Source organism: Aquarana catesbeiana, linkage group LG10 (genome assembly GCF_042186555.1).
Source record: "Aquarana catesbeiana isolate 2022-GZ linkage group LG10, ASM4218655v1, whole genome shotgun sequence".
NCBI classification, from domain to species: domain Eukaryota; kingdom Metazoa; phylum Chordata; class Amphibia; order Anura; family Ranidae; genus Aquarana; species Aquarana catesbeiana.
The window spans coordinates 113,866,214-113,893,252 of NC_133333.1; the positions used below are offsets into that span (position 1 = coordinate 113,866,214).

The 27,039-nt window shown below is 44.3% G+C and overlaps 1 protein-coding gene across 3 annotated transcripts in view; it reads left to right on the top strand.

Annotated features, from left to right (window-relative positions):
- Positions 1–27,039, top strand: part of SCN4B (sodium voltage-gated channel beta subunit 4) — a 161,137-nt gene that overhangs the window by 100,350 nt on the left and 33,748 nt on the right. For 2 of the 3 annotated variants that reach the window (XM_073602481.1, XM_073602480.1), the window contains exon 3: positions 23,015–23,193. The exons of the other annotated variant lie outside the window; for it this stretch is intronic. In XM_073602481.1, the coding sequence (XP_073458582.1) occupies positions 23,015–23,193 (179 nt within the window). The remainder of the gene's footprint in view (positions 1–23,014; positions 23,194–27,039) is intronic. 3 annotated transcript variants of the gene reach the window in all.

Genomic DNA, 27,039 nt, shown 5'->3' on the forward strand with positions numbered 1-27,039 from the left:
CAGCATACTGCCAAGTTTGCTCCAGTGACGAGGAGGGAGGGGATGATGAGGTCACTGACTCATAGAAGAGAGGAGGAGGAGGAGGCACATCTCCAACGAGGTAGGATGCCCTCCAGGGGGCAGCTTAAGGGCAGCCACCCTATTGCATCACACCGCAGAGCTAAGCAGGTGCAGGGCGCTGCTGACTCTGCGCATACTTTGAAAAGTTCTTTGGTGTGGGCCTTTTTTGACACGTGTGCAGCAGATCGCACCGTTGCTGTTTGCAACATATGTCTGAAGTGTATCAAGTGTGGACAAAACAGCAGCTGCTTGGGCACCACATGCTTGACCAGACATATGACGACCTCCCATGCAGTCCGTTGGCAACAGCACTTAAAAGACCCACATCAAAGAACAAGGCAGACCTCTCCTTGCTCCTCATCAGCTGGGATCTCCAACCCCACTATACCTCCAGTCCTCTCAGAAACCTGCACTGAGAGGAATGAAGGTATAGAAATAGGTGTCCCAAGTACTTGCGGCCAATCTGCTAGCGGTACACCAACATCAGATTTTAGCAGGCAAATTTCCCTACCCCAGTTGCTAAACCGTCGAAAGAAATTCGGTCCAAGCCATCCACATGCTCAGCGTCTGAATGCTAGCTTGGCCAAATTGCTAGCACTGCAACTGCTGCCTTTTCAGCTGGTAGACTCTGCCCCCTTTCGTGAATTTGTGGAATGTGCGGTACCTCAGTGGCAGGTTCTCAAATGCCATTTCTTTTCACAGAAGGCCATTCCGGCTCTCTACCAGCATGTGGAAGGCAATGTCTTGGCCTCGTTGGACAGGGCGGTCAGCAGTAAGGTCCATATTACTGCTGACTCATGGTCCAGCAGGCATTGACAGGGATGTTACCTTTCTTTCACGGTGCACTGGGTAACTTTGCTGGCAGCTGGGAAGGATGCAGGAGATTCTGCCACAGCTCTCTCCTCCACCCCCTCCTCTTCTTCTTCCTCTATGGCCTCTTCCTCTGCAGATTTCTCCTCTGAACCAGCAGTGCTCCGTAGGCGTTCAAGGGGCTATGCAAGCACTATGCAAGCACAAAAAGATGCCATGCGGTGCTTGAGTTGGTCTGCTTAGGGGACAGGAGCCACACTGGGGCAGAGATTCTGTCAGCTCTGCAGGGGCAGGCTGAGAGGTGGTTGACGCCACGCCAGCTTCAGCCAGGAAGCTGAGAGGAGGCACCAACCTCCTCTCCGCCCTCCGACAGGGACGCTTGACCCATGTTCCCTGTTTGGCTCACATCCTGAATTTGGTGGTGCAGCGGTTCATGAGCAGGTACCCGGGCTTACAGGATCTCCTGAGGCAGGCCAGGAAAGTCTGTGGTCATTTCCGCTTGTCATATAATGCCAGTGCTTGGCTGGCTGACATTCAAAGAGAATGCAATCTGCCCAAGAACTGCCTCATTTGTGACATGCCCACCAGGTAGAACTCAATGTTAGCAATGCTGCAGTGGCTGCACACGCAGCAAAGGGCCATCAATGAGTACCTGTGTGAGTATGGCACCAGGACAGGGTCAGGGGAGCTTGGCATTTTTCGCCATGCCAGTGGCTACTGATCAAGGATGCATGCACTGTCCTGTCACCATTTGAGGAGGCCACGAGGATGGTGAGCAGTGACAGTGCATGCATCAGTGATACTGTCCCTCTTGTCTTCCTGTTGGAGCACACGCTTCATGGAATAATGGAGAGGGCACTTGAGGCAGAACAGCAGGAGGAAGAGGAGGACTTTCTTACCTCTCAAGGCCCCCTTTATCCAGATACTAGTATTCCTGCAAGCCCGCCGATCACACAGGAGGAAGAAGAGGAGGATTGTGTCAGCATGGAGGTGGAGAATAACACTCAGCATCAGCAGCAGTCTTCAAGGGATTGTTTGCAGTCCCCAGAAACCCATGGAGTTGTACGTGGCTGGGAGGAGGTGGTTGAGGATCATGTGACCCTTAGTGACCCAGAGGACTTGAATGCCTCTGCAAACCTATGCTGCATGGCCTCCCTGATCCTGCAAAGCCTGCGAAAGGACCCTAGGATTCGTGGTATCAAGGAGAGGGATCATTACTGGCTGGCAACCCTTCTTGATCCACGTTACAAGGGTAAGGTTACAGAACTTATCCAGCCTTCGCAGAGGGAGAAGAGGATGAAACATCTTTGGGAGGCCTTGCAGAAAGGTTTTTGCAATGCGTTTCCAGAGCCTGGGAGGTTACAATTTCCTGGTGCTGGACAACGTGTTGCTGAGGCTTTGTTCGGTCACAGAAAGAGCGGTGAAGAAGGTGGCCGGCTGACCGATGCCTTCAGGCAATTCTTCAGTCCTCAGCGCCCAGGTCTGATCGGTTCCAGCAACCATCGCCAGCGTCTGAATTCCAGGAATATCTAGGGGCAAGATCAGACTTGGAGACCTTTCCACCTGAACGTCCACTGGGTTACTGGGTCTTGAGGATGGACCACTAGCGAGAGCTTGCTCAATATGCAATTGAGCTACTGGCCTGTCCTGCATCCAGCATTCTTTCTGAACGCACATTCAGTGCTGCTGGAGGCTTTGTAACCGATCACAGAGTGCGCCTGTCCACAGACTCTGTTGATCGTCTCACATTCATAAACATGAATCCACCTTGGATCACCAGCTACCAAGCACCTGATGCTGATGTAACCGATTTTTCTATGGATGTGGGATCCCTTGAAGACTGCATATGCTGAATGACTATCATATTCCTCCTCAATTTTCATGATGATAGCTTCTAAGAATATTTTTGGTTCAGGGCACCACTACCTAAGGCCCAATTTTTCTGCCCCTGTTTAACAGGGGCACGTAATTACAATTTTTGATCAAATATTTAACAGCAGGGCTCGTTCCTGCGCTCAACAAGAAAATCTGTGAGGGGTTGCAGTGTTGTGGCACCACCACCACTGCCTAAGGCCCAATTTTTCTGCCCCTGTTTAACAGGGGTGTGTAATTACAAGTTTTGATCAAATATTTAACAGCAGGGCTCGTTCCTGCACTCAACAAGAGTATCTATGAGGGGTTGCAGTGTTGTGGCACCACCACCACTGCCTAAGGCCCAATTTTTCTGCCCCTGTTTAACAGGGGGTGCATAATTACAATTTTTGATCTAATATTGCACAGCAGGGCCTGTTCCTGCGCTCAACAAAAGTATCTGTGAGGCTTTACAGTGTTGTGCCACCACCACCGCCTAAGGCCCAATTTTTTTGCATCTGTTTAACAGGGGCAGGTAATTACAATTCTTAATATAATATTTCACAGTTCCAGCACCCACCAAGAGTAACTGTAGGGCTTACAGTGTTCTGGTACCACCAACACCTAAGGCCCAATTTTCCGCAGAGTGTATAGGGCAAGCCATATAGTATATACAAGCGGTCCCCTATTTTCAAACTTACAAATGGAGGGAGACAACCGGAAGTGAGAGGAAATCTACTCCTAGGAAGGGAAATTCTCTCCTGTAAGAGTTAATATGGGAAAAAGGTGTCTCCCCACTGATGCTTTATCACCAATCATTGTTTCCATAATAACCCAAAATTTTCAAAATCCAATTGTCATTGGGACAGAAAGTGAGGTGAAATCTTCTGAACAGGGGCACAGACAGCAAAACAAATGTTACAGGGGTGATGATAACCCTTCCCTATGTTATCCAAAAAGCTTAAAAATGTATTTATATGTAGCTGGAGCTACACTTACAAAATGTACCTGTTCCAAATTACAAACAGATTCAACTTAAGAACAAACCTACAGTCCCCATCTTGTTTGTAACCCGGGGACCGCCTGTATACTGCTGCTGTACAGACTATATAGGGCCTGGAGGCCCCACGCCTTTTTTTCTGGGTGCAGGATTCACCTTAATATCCATACCAGACCCAAAGGGCCTGGTAATGGGCTGGGGGGGGGGACATTACATTACATTACAGCTGCAAGCAGTTTTAAATGACTTTTATTCCTTTAGAAATGTCATTTTGCTCTCGAACTGTTCTAAACATGGGAAAAATGCGCCACTTTACAGACACCCCCCAGGCACGATATTTGAAGGAATATTTCACTTTTATTGTTTCACTTTAAGCATTATTAAAATCACTGCTCCCGAAAAAAACGGACGTTTTTAAAACTTTTTTTTGCATTGATTCATGTCCCTTGGGGCAGGACCCGGGTCCCCAAACACTTTTTATGACAATAACTTGCATATTAGCCTTTAAAATTAGCACTTTTGATTTTTCACGTTCGAGTCCCATAGACTTTAACGGGGTTTGCGTGTTCGCACAAATTTTTGGTCTGTTTGCATGTTCTGCCACAAACCGAACTGGAGGGTGCTCGGCTCATCCCTAGTGGCAACCTGTGAAGCTCTGGTGAACTCCATGCCCAAGAGGGTTAAGGCAGTGCTGGAAAATAATGGTGGCCACACAAAATATTGACACTTTGGGCCCAATTTGGATATTTTCACTTAGGGGTGTACTCACTTTTTTGCCAGCGGTTTAGACATTAATGGCTCTGTGTTGAGCTATTTTGAGGGGACAGCACATTTACACTGTTATACAAGCTGTACACTCACTACTTTACATTGTAGCAAAGTGTAATTTCTTCAGTGTTGTCACATGAAAAGATATAATAAAATATTTACAAAAATGTGAAGGGTGTACTCACTTTTGTGAGATACTGTATATATAGAATAATACGCACCAATCAAATGCTTATCATAGGATGAAGTAGATGGCGATGAGGCCTGAAGGGGTGGAAAGCTCAAAAGGTGGAGCTTATAAACTTGGAAGTGGTAGGGAAAGACTGTATAAAATACTGTATACACCAACAAGTAAAAAGTATGTACACACTGTGTATTCCATTATGCATACACAGCCAGTACTGACATTAGAGGATACAATCAAGATGATCACTAAAAACAATCATCCTGCTGGGGTGACTGATGGTATGAAAGGACCCCTCTAATTTGTTGAGGTCTACTTGTAAAGATTATATATCCTACTGTGAAGTTATTACCCCGCTTAGCTTTGTATTGTGAGCAAACACAGAGATTGAACTATTTATACATAGTATAAATAGGGGGACTTCAATGGGGGCACAAATGTGCAGGGGGGCTCTGATGGGGACACAAATATGCATGGGGAGCTCTGATGGGGACACAAATATGCATGGGGAGGCTCTGATTGGGACACAAATATGCATGGGGGGGCTCTGATGGGGACATAAATATGCAGGGGGCTCTGATGGGGACATACATATGCAAGGGGGCTCCGATGAGAACACAAATATGCAGGGAGGCTCCGATGGGGACACAAATATGCAGGGGGGCTCTGATGAGGACACAAATATGCAGGGGGGCTCTGATGAGGACACAAATATGCAGGGGGCTCTGATGGGGACACAAATGTTTCAGGGGGCTCTAATGGGAACACAAATATGCAGGGGGCTCTAAGGGTGACACAAATATGCAGGAGGTCTCTGATGGGAACACAAATATGCAGGGGGCTCTAAGGGTGACACAAATATGCAGGAGGTCTCTGATGAGGACACAAATGTGCAGCGGGGGTTTGATGAGGACCAAATGTATGAAGGTGTGTGTGTGTGACGGTAGCACAGATGTAAGTCCCTGTGCACACTGGAAGTTTAGCCCCCATGCATGAGGTTACAGCTTTTAGGTGCGGGCAGAGGATACTCCTCATTAAGCTCTACTGCCGTCAGCCTGTCAAATTCTATTTTATTCTGCTGCAGATTCCTTTATAAAATAATTTATTTAATTTTTTAGCCCCCCGAAGTGAAAAGTTTGGAGACCCCTGACCTAGACAAACAAAATGAGATGTTGCTAATAGTCTGTCACCAAGGTACCTCAAGGTCATTTTACTAAGTCTAAGCTGCATGCTCATGGCTCCTACGGCTGCTTTTTTTAATTTTATGTGCACTAAAGTTGCAGTGTTGGTACGCAGAATCTGCATCCCTCCGCTCCCCCCTAGTGGCTATCTGTATATCAGCATTCTTGCTTGTAATCTATAAGGACAGACCATATAGAAAGCTTATTTATTTTTTATGAGTAAAGATTATATGAAAATGTGATTATTTTTTCTGCATGTAAGGCAGTGAGGTTGATTTACTAGAGGCAAATAGCCTTTGCATTTTGCAAGTGCAGTTGCACTCATTTTCCTCAGAGCTTAGTGAATGTGGTGAAGCTTCACTTGCAGCCACTTTTTTATCATTTAGATTTTAACACTAACTGGATTATATAGTACAGTTTTGGGGGAATGCAGGAGTGTCATCTCATAACTTTGCAAGTGCAGTTGCACTCATTTTCTCCAAAGTTTAGTGAATGTGGTCACACTTCACTTTGTTAAGAATACCCAACTAGGTGTAAGAAAAAAAAATGAAATAAAAAACACAGCATTTTTGCTTGCACATGATTGGATGATGGAACTCAGCAGAGCTTTATCACATTCAACTAAGGTCTGGGGAAAAATTAGTGCAACTGCACTTGCAAAATGGTACACAGTCTATTTGTCTTTAGTAAATCAACCCCAGTGTTTTCACTATTCTTGCAAAAAAAGATTGGTCGAGTTTAGCCTCACCATCAAAAGGTTATTATCATCCCCACTTTTGTCTCTTTAGTACCTGTCTTAGGCAAGAATACTGTCTGCAAGCATCCTTGAAAATTGCTATAGTGATAAGTGTTTCCACAGGACTTTTTTTTTAGAAGTACAGCTTAAGGCAGCCCTCAAATTTTTCACTCGCCTACTCACATTTTGAAATGGAAAATGATGGCTGGTGAGTGTGGGCTGGCTGGGAGGGGGGGGGGGAGCACCGCTGACAGGCGGGTTTGAATGGAGCCGTTCTCCCAGCAATCGCCGAGGGGAAGAGAAAGGAGAGCAGGTGGCCGAATTATCAGAGAGCAGGGAACATCACTGTAACAGCTTTCATTTGCATTGTCGTGTGTTCCCGCCGTTCGCCATCTGCACATACAGCCCAGCCTCCTGGCTGGGGTACGCTGATAGACAGCTCACCCCTCCAATGCCAAGACATGTGATGTATATCAAAGTACCCCAGCCCGGAGGCGGGGCTGTCTGTGACAGCGATGTTCCCCACTCTTTGATGATCTGGCCGGCAATCCTCTTCCTCTTCTCTCTTCCCCTGCACAGGTAGGCTGAATTGGTGGACACAGGTAGGCTGCATTGTTGGGCACCGGTAGGCTTCATTGTTGGACACAAGTGGGCTGCATTGATGGGAACAGGTAGGCTGCATTGTTGAACACAGTTATACTGCATTGTTGGACACAGGTAGGCTGCATTGATGGACACAGGTAGGCTGCATTGATGGGCACAGGTAGGCTGCATTGTTGGATACAGGTAGGCTGCATTGTTGGACACAGGTAGGCTGCATTGTTGGGCACAGGTAGGCTGCATTGTTGGGCACAGGTGAGGCTGCATTGTTGGGCACAGGTGAGGCTGCATTCTTGGGCACAGGTGAGGCTGCATTGTTGGACACAAGCAAGCGGCATTGCTGGGCACAGGTGGTTCTGCATTGTTGGGCACAGGTAGGCTGCATTGTTGGATACAGGTAGGCTGCATTGTTGGATACAGGTAGGCTGCATTGTTGGATACAGGTAGGCTGCATTGTTGGGCACAGGTAGGCTGCATTGTTGGGCACAGGTGAGGCTGCATTGTTGGGCACAGGTGAGGCTGCATTCTTGGGCACAGGTGAGGCTGCATTGTTGGACACAAGCAAGCGGCATTGCTGGGCACAGGTGGTTCTGCATTGTTGGGCACAGGTGAGACTGCATTGTTGGACACAGGTAGGCTGCATTGTTGGGCACAGGTGAGGCTGCATTGTTGGGCACAGGTGAGGCTGCATTGTTGGACACAGGCAAGCGGCATTGCTGGCTACAGGTGATTCTGCATTGTTGGGCACAGGTGAGGCTGCATTGTTGGGCACAGGTAGGCTGCATTGATGGGCACAGGTAGGCTGCATTGTTGGACACAGGTAGGCTGCATTGTTGGATACAGGTAGGCTGCATTGTTGGATACAGGTAGGCTGCATTGTTGGGCACAGGTAGGCTGCATTGTTGGGCACAGGTGAGGCTGCATTGTTGAACACAGGCAAGCGGCATTGCTGGGCACAGGTGATTCTGCATTGTTGGGCACAGGTGAGACTGCATTGTTGGGCACAGGTGTGACAGCATTGTTGGACACAGGTAGGGTGCATTGTTGGGCACAGGTGAGGCTGCATTGTTGGGCACAGGTGAGGCTGCATTGTTGGACACAGGCAAGCGGCATTGCTGGGCGCAGGTGATTCTGCATTGTTGGGCACAGTTGAGACCGAATTGTTGGACACAGGTAGGCTGCATTGCTGGGCACAGGTAGCCTGCATTATTGGACACAGGTGGGCTGCATTGTTGGGCACAGGTGGGCTGTATTGTTGGGCACAGGTGAGGCTGCATTGTTGGGCACAGGTAGGCCACATTGTTGGGCACAGGTGAGGCCGCATTGTTGGGTGCAGGTAAGGCTGCATTGTTGGGCACAGGGGAGGCTGCATTGTTGGACACAGGTAGGCTGAATTCTTGGGCACAGGTAGGCTGCATTGTTGGGCACAGGTAGGCTGCATTGTTGGGCAAAGGTGAAGCGTAATTAAAGGACACAGGTAGGCTGCATTGTTGAGCACCGGTGAGGTTGCATTGTTGGGCACAGGTGAGGCTGCACTGATGGGCACTTGCCATAAATGCAGCACCCCCGTTGCCATGAATGCAGCACACCCGTTGCCCTGAATGCAGCACCCCCGTTGCCATGAATGCAGCACCCCCGTTGCCATGAATGCAGCACCCCCGTTGTCCTGAATGCAGCACCCCCGTTGTCCTGAATGCAGCACCCCCGTTGTCCTGAATGCAGCACCCCCATTGTCCTGAATGCAGCACCCCTATTGTCCTGAATGCAGCACCCCCATTGTCCTGAATGCAGCACCCCAATTTACATAAATGCAGACTCACCATTGCCATCAGTGCAGCCTGATTCATGCCCATCTGCAGCCTCGGAGGGAACGGGGGGGGGGGCAGGTCAAGCAGTATATTTGGATTTAGTAAATCAACCCCAATGATTACTGCTAGAGTCTATAGCCGCTGGCAGTAATTGCATGTAAAAAATCCAACAGGCTGGTTGTACCCAAGTCGATCGACTTTGGTACAAAGTTTCATAGTCAATCTGGTTGAAAAAAGTTCATACATTTCAACCACCAGCCTGCCCATACATTAATTGAATCTGGGCCGGTTCCTGCTGAACTGTCCAACTTTCGATCCATGTTCCTGCTGAACTGTTGTAAAGGCAGAAGTTTTTTTATCTTAATGCATTCTATGCATTAAGATAAAAAACCTTTTGTGTGTAGCAGCCATCCCAGCACTCCCTAATTACTTACGTGAGCCCCCTCTCTCTCCAGCGATGTCCACGAATGTCTAAGCCGTTCGGGACACTCCTCCTGATTGGCTGAGACACAGCAGCAGCGCCATTGGCTCCTGCGGCTTTCAATCAAAGTCAGTCAGCCAGTCGGGAGAGAGGGGCGGGGCCAGGTCGGGGCTCCATGTCTGAATGGACACACGGAGCTGTGACCCGAGAAGAGGAGGATCTGGTCTGCTCTGTGCAAAACCAACTGCACAGAGGAGGGAAGTATGACATGTTTGTTATTTGTTTTTGTTTTTTTGTTTTTTTAAAAGACTTTACAATCACTTTAAAGCTGCTAATTCCTTCTAGATTGCTTTTCTGAGCAGCTATTGTACTTTTTTTACTCATCTACTGTACAGTATTAGGGAGGGTCTAAATTTTAACCAGACGTTTCTGTGTGGTTATGGTGATGATGTATGGGCCATGATAGTGTAAGGTGTGGGTAATAGCTCAGGCTTAGTAACTATTGTCGCATCACCCCACAACTTTAGAAGCTACCTTTCTCTTCTAAGTACAATTTATACTGTATGTGTGCACAAATACTCACCTGCACTTATAAGGCAAATTAGAGACTGGACAGGGTTTCTTTAGCCTACAGAGGTAAGCTCTGGGGTGGAGCTTTGGTGCTGACATCATCACGCACGCACGCCTGTAGAGCAGTGTGCTTTCTGTTTTGTTTTCATGCTGTTCATAGTTTAGTCCTTTGTGAGAATAATTTTATTAAATAAATGTAGCACCACCCCCAAAGGAGCCGCTTGGTGAATTTGGATTCCATGATCTCCACCTCAACTCCAAGAATGACCTCAACCCCACTGACACACTTGGTTAAATAAAATTACTGCAAACACATTTAAGGACACATGCGGTAAATACTGTTATCCTGGCTGTGGATTATCACCAAAAATAGACACACACCTGGTAGCAGGGGCGGATCCGGGGGGGTTCAACAGGGCAATTGCCCCCTCCCCAGGAATAGTAGCACTGACATGTCATTGAAGCCAGTGCCTCTGCGGCTGCAGCTGCCTCTGCCCGAGTCTCTCTCACATCAGCCGATCAGCGGCGCCGAGAGAGAGACTCGCACTGACTGAGCAGGATACCAGGAGGAGGAAGAGGTGGGTGGAGCCACTTCCCTGCACTCATTTCTAACGCCAGGGCCGTCTGGCGTCTAGCAACGAGTGACGTCAGTGAGTCACGTCGGACTCGAGTCTGAAAGCCGACGTGATGGTGACAGGTCAGACGGAGCTGTTGCCTGCTGGAGCCTCATAACAGTAGAGACTGTGTGTTCCGTTCTGCACTAACATGTCCAGTGTCCACACTGCAGTCAGTGGTGGCAGAGAGGAGCACCAGCATTCTTCTTTCTCCGCGTCCGCCCCTGACTGTGTTGGCCCCACCTACCGGTACCTCCTCCCTCCATGATCCATCTTATCCATACTACAGGCCAGCGCCGCCCCTGAATTAGTGTTGGCTCCACCCACCCACCTCCTCCATCTTCTCCACCTGGCTTGCTCCTGCAGAGTGGCGTGAATTGAATACAGGAGGAAAAAGACTTATTGAGAAGATTACTGGATCCATCCATCCATCCGATCCATCTCCACATAATTAACTAAACGTGAGTAAAAGAATGAATGCATGTAATGTGTCAAATCGCAAAATACATGTGTGCCATATTATGTATGAAAAAATAATGGCCTTTTAGTCTTGACTTGTTCAATCCTAATCCCTTCAGCTCCGAAAAGTTTTACCCCTCCTTATGACCAGGCCATTTTTTGTGATACTTCGCTGTGTTACTTTGACTGGCTGACAATTACGCTGTACCCAAATAAAATTAATGTCCTTTTTTTCCCCATAAATAGAGCTTTCTTTTGGTGGTATTTGATCACCTCTGTGGTTTTTATTTTTTGCGATATAAACAGAAATAGAGCGACAATTTTGGAAAAAAAAATATTTTTTTTGCTTTTTTCCTATAAAAAAATTTCTTCCTCAGTTTAGGCCGATATGTATTCTGCTCCATATTTTTGGTAAAAAAAAAAATCACAATAAGCGTATATTGATTGGTTTGCGCAAAGTTTATAGCGTCTACAAACTATGGAATAGATTTATGGCGTTTATATTTAATTATTTTTGGCTAGTAATGGCGGTGATCAGTGATTTTTAGCGGTACTGCAACATTGCAGCAGACAGATCGGACACCTAACTGACACTTTTGACACTTTTTGGGGACCAGTGACACTAATAAAGTGATCAGTGCTAAAAATATGTACTGTCACTATACTAATGACACTGGCTGGGAAGGGGTTAACATCAGGGGTTGATCAAAGGGTTAACTGTGTGCCTAGGGGGTGCTTGCTAACTGTGTGGGGGATGGACTCACTAGATGAACAGAGTGATCCGTGTTCCTGGTTAGCAGCAACACAAGATCACTCTGTTCATCTCTGACAGAACGGCGGTCTGCCTTGTTTACATCTGCAGACCGCTGGCCTATCTCTGTGGGGAGCGATCATGGGTGGCTGGTGGACATCGCTTCCCCCAGACCCGCTGATTGGCTCCCCCTCTGGCCAATCAGCGTGCGCCTTCGCTGGCTATTGCACGAAAAGGCCTACAGGTTTGTAGTTTCGTGCAATAGAGCCGACCTGCTGCAGTATACGTACTGCAGCTGGTCAGCAAGTGGTTAATCTAATTATAATGCAGGATATTGATTTAAATGTGGAGCTGCAGAAGAGCAAACAGTGCTTTAATCTGGCCACCTGAATTTATTTTTATATTTACATTTTTGAAACATTTGTTAAATCAATAAATCTAACACTGAATTTTAAACACTGACATGGAAATTGAGCAAAATTTTTTTTCAGGCAGTGCCCCTCCTGAGACTAGACTCTGGATCCGCCTCTGCCTGGTAGTAATAAACAAGTTGAATATATTAGCACGGTTTAAATTATATGGAAACTTACAACACTGTTAAACCTTGCTACAAATACCTAATACATTAGAAAAAACAACCTTCAATATTTAGCAACTGCAAGTATAGAAAGGGCAGTAATCTATATGCCCTCAACACAGGCACTGAGAGGGAGGAGAGAAGACTTGTCAACTCCTCAGCTCCTTCTGGGCCGCAAACACCTTTGAAAGGCAAACACACAATGAAAAGAAAAGGGTTCCACAGGTACAGTAAGCACAGTTCTGTAATGTTGCAGGTCCTGAGGTGAAGAATACTAGTGTCTTCTGCTAGCAAACGGTGGGGCCCTTGTTTTAAAAGAGTAAGTTTAAACAAGTTTGCATGGAGCAGTAATACTCTAGAATGTTCCGTTAGGTAGCGATTTAAAAAGGCAAACTACTAGAGATGGCAGCTCCAAACAAGCATCCAGTGACACTAAAAAGGGAAATTGGTGTCTGCATGCAGTGTCAGTGTGGTGTCAAGAAGGATTTTGGGTTTGCACCCTCTCACCAATCCTCTGTGCGATGACACAACAGTAATCCCAGGTGCTGGTTCAGGCTCCTGATGCTCCTAGCGATGTTGTAAGGCACTGGTTCCCCTTCTGAGGGCCAATCGAGATAACTGGTAGCAAAACTCGCAAGGTGAAGAGGCAGCGGCCAACCTGATACCTGGATGGGTATTGCGATCCCTGAAACGGCGTGGGTCGTCTCCGCTGAGCTGGGTGCTGCTTGGGTCACTGATCAGGGTTCCTGAGCTTAATGGTGGTGGAACGTGTGGGTGACACCGATCCTGGCTCCCCTCTGTCTTCTTGCAGCGCTCTCCATGGTCGTCTCAGGAAAAACATGTCTCTCAATCTCTGGTGGAGTTCCACCACACAGTCTAGTCACCTCACCACACGCTCTCTCTCTCGGCAGTATCTGGAAAGGCTTGGCTTTCTCTCTCTATAATAGGTCACACACTCTCTGGTGTCAGTGTGTGTGTCTCTCTCTCCTTTAGCCTGATGCTGGTACCTCAGCCCGCTCTCCTCAGACAGCTCTTCCTCCTTAATAATAGGTCACATACTCTCTGGTGTCAGTGTGTGTCTCTCTCTCCCCTCAGCGCCACAAATTCATCTCACAGCATTTTTTCCTCACATCTCTCCTTTTCCTGGGCTTCAGGATATCCCTTCTCCTCTGTTGGGACACACAGTCCCTGGTGTCAGCATGTCTCTCTCCTCACTCTGGCACCTCAGTTTTTCCCCCTCACACACTCCTCCTCTTCTCACTGTTAAGTGTCACTGTGTCCCAGAAAAGGACTTTTTGAGCCTTGGTATCTCCCTCTCTTTTAAGCAATCTCCTCTCCTCTGTGTCCTGTCAGAACTCTCTCTTTCTTTTACCTCAGTACTTCCCTCTCTTCCATCCCCTCAGCACTTCCTGAAACTCCCCTTTTTCCCAGTATGCTCCGTGTCTCTGAGTTTTACTGGAAGGACCAGTCAGCATCTCTATGTCTCCATCTTGTGGCCAAAAGGAGAAACTGCATTACAACATGCCTGCTACATAAAGAATGTTTTTTTAAGGTAATGCACTATAGTCTCTTTGCTCTTCTTTACACCGGAGGATTTACTGGAGCCATTACTTATGTGCGTTTGTTGTCACCCTGAGGCATTTTTCATCCACGGCTATTGTGGCTTTGCCTGCGGTTGGGGGATTACGGAGCTCACATTTCATCTTGGGGCTGGCTGTGAGGAAGTGTCCTGTACATAAACACTACTGACCTCTTATTTATTGGGGTCAAGTTCTCCTGCAAGCCGGTGGAATGTTTCTGTGCAGTTTGAGCACTAGATCTGCACTATGACTGGGGGCATGTGTAGTTCACTGACTATATTGAAGATTTGATTTATTTGTATGTTGATTAATGTTGCACTGGGTGTATAGCACTCTGTGTTACTATGAATTTAATTTCATTCCTAATTTCTTGGATGATAATGATTTAAAGGGACAGTGCATCTATTTTTTTTATAACACAATAAAAGCTTGACATGGGTTCTAACCTTACCCAAAGTTTTGTCTTTGTCTTTATGTACAATTTAACTTACAACATATATAGTATCTCACAAAAGTGAGTACACCCCTCACATTTTTGTAAATATTTTATTATATCTTTTCATGTGACAACACTGAAGAAATGACACATTGCTACAATGTAAAGTAGTGAGTGTACAGCTTGTATAACAGTGTAAATTTGCTGTCCCCTCAAAATAACTCAACACACAGCCATTAATGTCTGAACCACTGGCAACAAAAGTGAGTACACCCCTAAGTGAAAATGTCCAAATTGGGCCTAAAGTGTCAATATTTTGTGTGGCCACCATTATTTTCCAGCACTGCCTTATCCGTCTTGGGCATGGAGTTCACCAGAGCTTCACAGGTTGCCACTGGAGTCCTCTTCCACTCCTCCATGACGACATCACGGAGCTGCTGGATGTTAGAGACCTTGCGCTCCTCCACCTACCATTTGAGAATGCCCCACAGATGCTCAATAGGGTTTAGGTCTAGAGGCATGCTTGGCCAATCCATCACCTTTACCCTAAGCTTCTTTAGCAAGGCAGTGGTGGTCAAGGAGGTGTGTTTGAGGTCGTTACCATGTTGGAATACTGCCCCGCGGCCCAGTCTCTGAAGGGAGTAGATCATGCTCTGCTTCAGTATGTCACAGTACATGTTGGCATTCATGGTTACCTCAATGAACTGTAGCTCCCCAGTGCCCGAAGCACTCATGGAGCCCCAGACCATGACACTCCCACTACCATGCTTGACTGTAGGCAAGACACACTTGTCTTTGTACTCCTCACCTGGTTGCCGCCACACACGCATGACACCATCTGAACCAAATACGTTTATCTTGGTCTCATCAGACCACAGGACAATTTCCAGTAATCCATGTACTTAGTCTGCTTGCCTTCAGCAAACTGTTTGCAGGTTTTTTTATGCATCATCTTTAGAAGAGGCTTCCTTCCGGGGTGACTGCCATGCAGACCAATTTGATGCAGTGTGCTGCATATGGTCTGAGCACTGACAGGCTGACCTCCCACCCCATTCTACCTCTGCAGCAATGCTGGCAGCACTCATACATCTACTTCCCAAAGACAACCTCTGGATATGACGCCGAGCATGTGCACTCAACATCTTTGGTCGACAATGGCAAGGCCTGTACTGAGTGGAACCTGTCCTGTTAACCCCAATGTATGGTCTTGGCAATTTCAGGGTCTTGGCAATCTTCATACAGCCTAGGCCATCTTTATGTAGAGCAACAATTCTTTTTTTAGACCCCCAGAGAGTTCTTTGCCATGAGGTGCCGTGTTGAACGTCCAGTGACCAGTATGAGAGAGTGAGAGCAATAACACCAAATTTAACACACCCGCTCCCCATTCACACCTGAGACGCTATAACACTAACAAGTCACATGACAAGGGGAGGGAAAATGGCTAATTGGGCCCAATTTGGACATTTTCACTTAGTGGTGTACACACTTTTGTTGCCAGCGGTTTAGACATTAATAGCTGTGTTGAGTTATTTTGAGGGGACAGCACATTTACACTTATACAAGCTGTACACTCACTACTTTACATTGTAGCAAAGTGTAATTTCTTGTCACATGAAAACATATAATAAAATATTTACAAAAATGTGAGGAGTGTACTCACTTTTGTGAGATACTGTATGTAAGCCTCTGAAATGGTATGCAAGTCTTTGGGCTTGTTCTGTAATGTTGAATATGTTTCATAGCTTACCAAGATACTTCTTGGAACTGAAGAAGTGGCTTGGTAAGCTATGAAAGGTGATTAGCATTACAGAATAGGTCTGGTAGAATGTGGCTAATTACTACTAGCTACAACATGACCTGGAGAAATAAGAACCTTCACAGACATTATGTGGATGTGAAATAGTATCTCATTTTGGTATAACAACTATATATTTTGAGTAACTGGATGAAAACTATGCCTGTGAACACTAATTTCACTTGACCTTCAGTTGGTTCATGGTGGCTATAATACTTTGTTTTAAAGTGGTTGTAAACCCTCTGGGACCACTTTTACCTACAGGTAAGCCTAGATTAAGGCTTACCTTAGGTGCAAGAAATATCTCCTAAACCTACACGGTTTAGGAGATATTTGCAAAAGACTGGCACCGATGTCTACGGCGCATGCGCCGTAGACAGCGGCGTGCAGACGCACTGAACATGCCGCTGCTAACGGCGATCGTTAGTGGCGACTCCTTCGTGCATGCGCGGGAGTGACGTCATCGCGGCTCCGGCCGGTCACAGAGCCAGAGCCGCGATACCCAGAAGTCACTCCGGGATAGATGCCGGCGATGAAGGAGAAGAACGAGGGTCGCTTCCATCTCAGGTAAGTTATTCATAATGAGCTAGTATGCTATGCATACTAACTTATTATGCCTTTGCCTTACAGGGTGTGTTTTTTTTTCCTGCCTTTACTTCCTCTTTAATGTTGTCCTTTAATCCTATATTGTGCTTCATCAGCATAGAAAAGGCATAAAGTGACCCTTTTCCCTATAAGGGGGTGAAAATTACTTACATTTGCTTATTTTCTGAGGCTACAGGAAACTATATTATTAATGAATAGACCTGTTAACAACCAGCTCATTAAGGGCAAAGGTTCATTATATGCTGACATGTTGTGTTGACCACGCTGGGTTTACAGACAGAGAAGAAAGAAAGGAACCTCTCAGTTCCAGTGACCACACTAAATATATAATTATATAATGTATATAATGTTCAAGGAGTTCTTTGTAATATGTTGCATCACTTTATTTGAGCCAAAAAAGTAAATGGAACCAATGTGTATGCACCAAAGAAAATAATTTGTAATGCTTCAGCTAAAAGAGACATATTGAATATATGTGAAAAACGTATTTTTGCTTGAAGTGGAGTGAAGTTGAAGTGAAGTTTTCCGTAAATCAGAAACATTTCGCAAAGGGACATATTTACAAAAAATTTGGAAGTGCGTTCACTTCACCTTTGCAGAAAATTCTCTGTGAGAAATTACCCTTTATATAAACCACATTCTCAAGTAAGAAAAAAATTCCTCAACAGTCCATCTATTCTGTAGTAAAGAAAAATATTTACTGTGTTACCCCCCCCCACACAGGAGGCTTCCCTCCAGGGCCACCAATAGTCTCCCCAGCACCCCATCTTCCACCAGACCCCCCTTGCTTGCATGACTCATCCATATTTAAGGGCTGGCTCAGCCACCCTGTTATTGGCTAAGCTTCCATAAGTATGCAGATTAACCCTCCTGGCCTCCACCCTCTAGCTTCTAGAAATTTCTCCAAACTTCCAGAACCAGGGAGAGTCACCAAAGACCTGCCCATATGAGTCATTGAGCCTGACCTGCAATAAATCCATGACCCAACTAACACTTACAACTATGAGCCAAAACTTAAATTTACCTACACTCACACTAGTAGCACACTAGTAGGTGCTACATGCACATTACCATTTTGTGGGCATTTGCCCAAGGTTACCAGATTTTAAAAATGAAATATGGGTAAATTCTGCTAACCATGCCCACTTTTAACCACACCCACAAAATCACACCCTCATTTTTAACATGCCCTCAAACAGCTGGTCACAGGCTTTTGGAACAAGAGGCAGACATTCAAGGTAAAAAGATAAAATAAACTGTTCAAATAAGATACATGCATGGTTAGGAGAAATACTTTAAAGCCACGTAGAAGAAAAATGTGGCGCTCCCCCTTTGCAGGCCTGGAAGTATAGCCAATAAAGTTGGTGTTATGGGTTGTAGTGCAGAAGTGAAATAAGTCCCATCATTAGTGTCATTGGCAGCATCCATGTTTTCTTTCTGGGGTCCCCCATATACCCTAAACCCTCCAGAATCCCCCACCATACACCCTGAATCCTCCAGAATTGCCCTTCCTCTCCCGCATACACCATGTATCCTCTTGAACCCCCTTCCCCAATACATCCTCTAGAATTCTTTTTACCGCACACTCTGCATCTTCCAGAACCCCTACCATCTACCCTGCATCCTCCAGAATTTCCCTTCATCTCCCACATACACCATGTATTTTCCAGAACGCCCCTCCCAATGCATTCTCTAGAATCCTTTCACCACACACACTCTGCATCTTTCACAATCCCTATCATCTACCCTGCATTCTCCAGAACAGTCACCATCCACCCTGCATCTTCCAGAATCAATTTGCATACACCCTGCATCCTGCGGAACCCCTTCCCATACATTCTGCATCTGTCAATATCCCTCCTCCACACACCCTGCATCCTCCAGAATCTCTCTATACACCCTGCACCATCCAGAATCCCCCCATAAACCAGGCACAAGTGCCAACCAGGCAACCAACTGCGCAGGCGCCACCCCACAATATTTGTGGGCTGGCTTTTCACCTATGCAGGCTCCACTGGCACCATTTTGGATTGACATTTGTGCAATGCGACTGTTTCCAGGAAACAAGGATGAATGGTAACCATAGATCTAACTCATCTTTTCATGCAGTTGAGAAATGAGGAAGGAGGAATCTTTTGCTCTTTTTTTGGGGTCTCTTCAGTGGAGGAGACCTGCCAGGGAGCATTTTTATATTCTGATGCAACCTGGGAAGTAAATGTTAGTTAATTAATATCCCTAAACTGAAACTCTTAACATATTTCAGCTGGAGAGGCCTTCATTATTCGCATGGCACATAAACCCACCTTTTGTCAGAACTCTCTGTTGGGCCCTGGAGGTACCACCTTTTTTGAGAGATTCCTGTCAAGTCACTCCCCCATTGGTGAAGGACATGCAGATAGGTATCAACCTGGCATGGGCTGCATGTTTGTAGTTTCGGGCTAGTCTGGAAGGAGGGTTCACACATTTTTATTCAAATGAAAAAAGAAATGGAAGAAAAAGGGAAAAGGAATTAACCTAACCCTTTTATTACTAAAGCTGTGTAAAAAACATTATCTCAGCATTAGGGAAGGTTCTAGCCTTCACATTTACCAACCAAATTAAATGTGACAATTGAGTGATTTTCACTGGCAGCCACATTTGCCAGGTACACATTTGTCCTTTTATTATTTAGGGGCTATTTCAGCCAAAACATCTAAAAGCTCAGATGATACACATATTGGAACTATTTTTACTTTATAATCAAATTGTAAATTAATGCAGATGCTCTTGCAATCCACCCATTCCTGCTGTACTCTTGCCTACATGGCATAGGAAAGATGACAACACTTTTAATAATTCACAATTCTGCAGAATTTAAACCACTGTCCTAATTCCTGCTTGCTATTAGGTCTTCTAGTACTCGCTACAGTTAGTGTAATCTGCTTGAACAATCTCCTTCATATTTTCTAACAATTATATAGTGTATGGGCTTACTTGATTGAACAAATTGAACAGATTTTTTGTGTAGCTTTGTAGAGCAATTGTGCAATCAGATTGTACCATATGTTTCTCTTTCTTGTCTCTTTCTTGTACCATATGTTTCTCTTTCTCCACGTAGTTACCTTCTTCTCAGGTCTGGTGCAAGGATTTTTGACACCCTAGGCAAAACCTCATTCCCCCCCCGGGTCCCCCCCTTTGCCCTGCCCACATATACCCCACCCTTTTAATGACTGCTACCATTTTGATAGTGTAGTCAGTCAATAAAAAAAATTATTAAAAAAATTAAAAAAATGTAAAAATAAGAATTTCTGTGACTGCCTACACCGGTGTTACTTTCCTAAAAGGGTATAGTAACCTAAATCAGATAGTCAGTTCCGGTGACTCTCCAGCAGCAACTATGTATAAAGACAGATTTAAAGTGGCATACATAGAATAGTAACCAATGACCCACTGGTGTGCCTAAAGTGGTTGTTAAGCCACTGTATCCTTTTCATACAGTCCTCTGTGTTTCCTAATGATAGGTGCCCCTGTGTGTGTGCTTTATAAAAAAAAAATGCCGTCTATACCTTATTTCAGGGCAGCGCTCGCCGCTCACGTGACTGGCTGCCTCTCTCCTCTCTAGATCTGGCAGCTAAAGCGGGAGGAGCCAAGAATCCCCCGCTGATGTCAGTTGGGAGGAGAGGAGGAGAGAGGCAGCCGGGCACGTGAGCGCCGAGTGGCGCTGTGAAATAAGGTATAGACGGCATTTTTTTTATAAAGCACACACACAGGGGCACCTATCATTAGGAAACACAGAGGACTCTATGGAAATGTAAAAGTTATTTTAACAGTAGGAGGGGAGGGATGGGCACTGTCACTAGCTGACAGCCAGGGAGGGAAGGGGATGAGGAGGACAGAGGAGAGCTGCGGATGACAAAGGCATGTAAACTGACCACGGTTTTAGGGCTCAGCAGCCATGATAAACCGTGGTCAGTTTAGAGGGGGGAGGACAGAACCAGGCAAGATCAGTCAGGTATTTCAGGTGATACAGGGGGCCAAATGACACAGCACAAGCACTGTGCTGTATAACATACGTTAAAGGAGCATGATCCTTTTTTTTTTTTTTTTTAGGGTAACAAATGCTTTAAGTCCACTCTTGGACCATGTAGACATCTTGCTACAAGGGGTTTAGGTTAATGACAATTATGCAGAGCTGGCCAGTTGGTGTCTGCACTCTGCACTGAACATGTTAAACCCCTCAACCTTTGCACAGTTTTTAGCAAGGGGAATGGTGACCCACTCTAAATAAGACTTTGCTTGGAGTGCTTTTAGGAAGTGAAATAGGCTAGAGGGATTGGTATTTCAGTATGATTTAAACAGTGTTTATAGTCTTTCACAGCCAGCACAGAGTGGTTTCCGTGTATTGATTCATCTGATTCATTTGTAGCTAGGAGCCTGTTAGAAATAAGAGGTAAAAAAAACAATAGGCCTAAAAATGTGAAAGGAAAGTGTGATCTCCCAAATAGAAACACAAAAATCCATTCAAACCTTTTTTAGTGGGGGGGGGGGGGGGGATCATAACTTTTGTTAGTTTTTTTTTTTTTTGTTTTTATTGTTGCCCATGTTCCTCTTGAGAGATTTCACCTAAATTTCTGTCTGGGTGGCACTTTCAGTTTCAGGGTCCTGGAAACTGTCATCAGGACAGAAAGTGAGGGGAAATTTCAATCAACCATAAAACGCAGGGTAAGATTTTCACCCTTCCTAACTTCATGTTTTAGAACTTTCAGTCCTCATCTCGCCTTACTCCTCTTCTCCCTTCAGTGAATAGGTTGCAAAATGGTTTTGCCCACCACCACCATCCATCTATAAAAGTGTTTTTACACTCATTGAAAAAACTTATCTTTGGCCCTGTACTATAAATCAGGGGTCTCCAAACTTTCTAAGCTAAGGGCCAGCTAAAGCCTAGCAACAGGGGCCAAATGCCGGGAGACATCAGTTCTGACGGGCATGCATGCTGGAAAACCAGCAGCTGATTGGCTCCTGATCAGCGATCTTACCAGAGAGTGCTGGCCAGAGTGTTCTGGCAGGGGGGCATCCCCCTGTCAGAACACAATAGCTCAGCAGAGGAGATCGCTGTGCTAACATTGGATAGTTAATACAGCAGCACTGACCTGAGCTACCAGTTTTTTTGTTCAATCCGCTGGGTTGAATGAAAAAAAGCTGATAGTGTGTACTAAGCTTTACTGTACTTAAAGGGGTTGTAAACCCTCATTTAAAAAAACATATCATACTTACCTCCACTGTGCAGTTTGTTTTGCACAGAGTGGCCCCGATCGTCTTTTGGGGTCCCCCAATGGTGCCCGCGGCTCCTCCCCACATCGGAAAACCCTCTAGGAGAAGTGCTCTCCATGGGGGTTACCGTGCGGACGCGCTCCCGAGTACAGCATTTGCGTCCATAGACACAGAATGCCCCATCCCCCAGCGCCCGCGTCATTGGATTTAATTGACAGCAGCAGGAGCCAATGGCTGTGCTGCTATCAATCTGTCCAATCAAGAGCCGAGACCCCGGCCAGAGAGGGTTTGCGTGTCCAGTGTGGGAACGAACGGGCTCAGGTGAGTAAAATGGGGGGCTACTCAGTGATAGAAGTTTTTTCACCTTATTGCATAGGATACATTAAGGTTAAAAAAACATGAGGGTTTACAACCCCTTTAAGGCTTTAAGTGGGCTGGACTGTGGCCAGTGGAAGCAATGTCCCATCATTGGTTTTAATGGGAGGAATAGTGACCCTTTTTGATATCAGTGGGAGGAACAATAGCCCATTGATGCTGTCAGTGTCCCATCATGGGGATGTCCCATCAGTGGTATCAGCTGGAGGAGTAGTGCACCATGGGCTGGATAAATGCAAGCAAAGGGCCACATCCTGTCCTCGGGCTGCAGGTTGGAGACCACTGTTATAAATGGTAAGGCTATTTTTGTAACAAGTCCAGTTTAAATCATGTAATGCTAAAACAATTTTTGGCACTAAGAAAATTTGTATCTATCTGTGCACAAGAGCATACAGGGTATTATATGGCTATTGATTTCTGTCTATTTTCATTTTAACATACTGAGTTTTACTATAAAAAAGAACTATAACCATTCATTTAATACCTTTGACATCATAATTAAAAAACAAAATTTAATACATATATATTGTTTCTTAAATGCATTGTATAAAGATGTTAATTAACACTTATGTCTACCCTCAGCTATGCTACTTGCTCATACCTGCTTCACACTAGAAGTATCTGTAGGCAAGAACAATCATGTTAAAGCTCGGAATGGAACGGATATCAACCTGCTTTGCATATTTACCACCTGCATCGGGTTCGAGGATGTGACTTTCAGATGGGAATACAGATTCAATGAAACGTCAAAGCCAGAGGAAGTGAGCATTCTAAAATAGAGGAACATTCCTTTTAATTTTGCTAATCACATTCACAACTTTTTTGTAAGGAGATTTATACATAGCATATTATTATTTGTGTCACAACATATTTAGTACAGCATTGAATACCAGCATTGACCACAAATTGTAATTTTCACAATTTACACAAAAACAAACATTTAGGTGTTTAAAAATAACTGATTAGAATTATAGAATGAAGGAGAGTAATATTTATTTTCTGTTGCATGCGGAGCTTTGCATTTACCCAAATTATTAAGAGTACCCTTATATTATATTGTAACTAAAAATAGGCTCTATTATTCTATCCTTTGAAAATGGTCCCAATGTCAGAGCATACAGTGGGGGAACTTTTTGTTGTTGTTGTTATGTGTTGATTTTTATTTTAAACACAATTTATAGTCAGACCTATTTTTTGTATGCATTTGATATAATACATTAGCTGCTATAAACATGAACCTAACTGTACTTGTTTCTAAAGTGCTCCATAGCACTTCTAAGTTCTACGACAGTTCTGAGGTTGAATTTCATCACTAGATAACTCATCAAAGTTGCAGCACAACAGAGAAAATAGGTGGATAGTTGCTTTGGTTGCAGAACCATTGGGTCTAATAGTTAATGCTGCACATTTGCGTGCAAAATGCATAGGCAAACTGCTGATTTGAGATGCAATTGCATTACTAAATGCTCCCCATTATTTTTATTGGGACATATTCCATCATGCGTAAGGAGGAATGCAAGGGCGTACCTAGAGCATTTGGCACCTAGGGCGGATCCTATATCTGGCACCCCCCAACTGTAAAAACGCCCCTCTGCACCCCCCCGATATCTCTTTGTCACTACTGCGTACCCCCTCTCCACAACTGCACTGCTGGACCCCTTTTGTAGAGATTTGTAGAGATTTGATCAAACCCCCTCTCCCATGCTCCTCTGCAACTAGAGATTGTTTGCTCACTGGTATCAGCAAGAAGAGGGGAGTCAGGAGGGGATAACTCATCTCCAAGTCGGCTTCTGGATCTTAAAGAAAATCCTGTACCTCAGAGATGGAATTGCTTTTATATCCCAAATAACCACAGTGTGCAGAAGTGCTGCAGCTACACTGAGCTAGATTTATTACACACCTTAGCAGAATCAGCTGCCCTTAGTGAAAACGGCCACCATAATAAAAATGGGGGGGGGGGGGGGGGAGAAGGTATTGAAAAAAAGCCTGCAATTATCTACAACACCTGGCAAAAAATGTATGGAATCAGCACTCTTGTATAATGTTCATTCAATTGCTTAATTCTGTAGAAAAAAACTAATCACAGACATGCCTCAAAACTTTTTTCATTTTTAACATTCCAACCTTCTGGCTTTAACCTCCCTGGCGGTATGATTATTTAAGATTTTTGATGCTCAAAGCGGTACAATTGTTTTGCATGGAAATTTGGCATTTTATATTGTAGGCCTGTAATTCTTAGGAATAACACACTTAAATCTGTCCAAACAAGAGTTAGTAGACAGCCGTATTTGAAACACGAAATCATAAATTATAATATAATAAATAACTATAAATAATTATAACAAATAATAATATAATAATAAAATTTATTCATATAATGTAATCAAATCAAAAACACTGAAATTTGCTCAGTTGCAGAATTGTTGCTGTCATTACTTTCAGTGTTTGATGATGAATTTCCCCACAAATCACTATCGCTCAGTTCTGCAAGTGATTCTAATTGATTATCACTGTTTTCTAGCTGGTCTAAAACTGCTTTTGATGTAAAGGGACAGTTTTGGTTGCTATGGACAATCTCCAGTTTCCAGGCAGAAAGAACAGTATTTATAATATAAAACTGCATGCAGGGCACTGGACAAACCACTAGGGACAAAAGGGATGTGAAATTATTTGATACAGTAATGTAATCTGTAAGATTACAGTGTACTGTATGTATTGTGTGTGTTTCACTTTTTAAATTTGGTGCCGTTCTCTGTCCCCGTGCAACGCAACGCTCGCAGGGAATGGAGCCCAGCGCCGTGATACATCGAGCGGAGGACACAGCCCGCGGACACAGCGGGAGGACATCCCAGGATCCTGGGGACAAGGTGAGTAACTGTACCAGGATACCGCGATGCGATCCCGATTGTGGGTCGGGGTTACCGCTTTTGGTACTGAAAATCCACCCCGAGCCACACTCGGGATTACCGCCAGGGAGGTTAACAAACAGTTAAAAAAAAAAGAAAGAAAACTGTAGTCAGTTGCAACTGTTTTTGCAGATCAAGTAGAGGAAAAAAAAATATGGAATCACCATGTTTTCTGAGGAAAATATTATGGAATCACCATGTACTTTGCAGTTCTAAAACAAACATCTGCACCAGATTACATCCCGAAAAATGATGTCGTCATCATCACCAAGCATCCTTTCAATTGATGGAATAAGAAAAGTATCCAAAATCACATTATAAACTTTTGCATTTATTGAAGATTTAATGACTGTAATCTCCTCCATACCTTTACCTGACATGCAACCCCATATCATCAATGATTGTGGAAATTTGCATTTGCAGTCGTCTTCATACATTTCATTGGAACGGCACCAAACAAAAGTCCCAGCATCATCACCCTGCCCAATGCAGATTGGTGATTCGTCGCTGAATAACACTTTCACCCAGTCAGCCACAGTCCACTTTTCTTTAGCCCACTGTAACCTTGTATTTTTCTGTTTAGGTGTTAATGAAGGTTTTGGTTAGTACAAATTAAATGGAAGGGTTGTTAAAGGGAAGCATACTGGTAGACCAAGGAAGACATCAAAGCGTCAAGTTAGAAAACTTGAAGCAATATGCCTTAAAAACAGAAAATGCACAACAAAATAAATGAGGAACAAATGGTCACAAACTGGAGTCAATGTCTGTGACCGAACTGTATGACATTGCCTGAAGTAAATGGAATTTACATACAGAAAAGCCAAAGGAAAACCATCATTAACATCTAAGCAGAAAAAAACAAGGTTACAGTGGGTTGAAGAAAAGCAATCATGGACTGTGGATGATTGGATGAAAGTGATATTCAGCGATGAATCACCAATCTGCATTGTGCAGGGTGATGATGCTGGGACTTTAGTTTGGTGCCGTTGTAATTAAATGTATTGTCAAATATTAAAACAGTATTATATTTATGAAATTATGCAAAAATCTGTGTTTTAGGAGATTTTTACATTTTTCCACAAAACAAACAAATTAATTCAGGTTGGTTTATCCGTGCTATATATATATATATATATATATATATATATATATATATATATATATATATATATATATATATATATATATATATACATATATATATATATATTTATTAACTAAAAATTCAGTGCTAAATAATATCAGATATATTTGGTGATAATACAAAAAATTATATAACTTCAAATATCAAATATATTTTGGAAATATAGATGATAATACATTTTTGCCACAAGTTCTTATTAAAAAATACTATATTTCAATACCTCAATGATGACTTGGTAAATTTAGACAAGTGGTAAAGGCACAGGGAGATGACAGTCATTAAATCTTCAATAAATGCACAAGTTTATATTGAGATTTTAGACACTTTTCTTATTCCATCAGTTGAAATGATGATTGGTGATGATGACTTCATTTTTCAGGATGTAATCTGATGCAGATGTTTGTTTTAGAACTGCAAGGTACATGGTGATTCCATAAAATTTTCCTCAGAATTGAGTGATTCTATATTTTTTGATCTGCAAAAACAGTTGCAACTGACTAGAGTTTTCTTCTTTTTTTCTTTTTTAACTGTTTCTCAAAGCCAGAAGGTTGGAATGT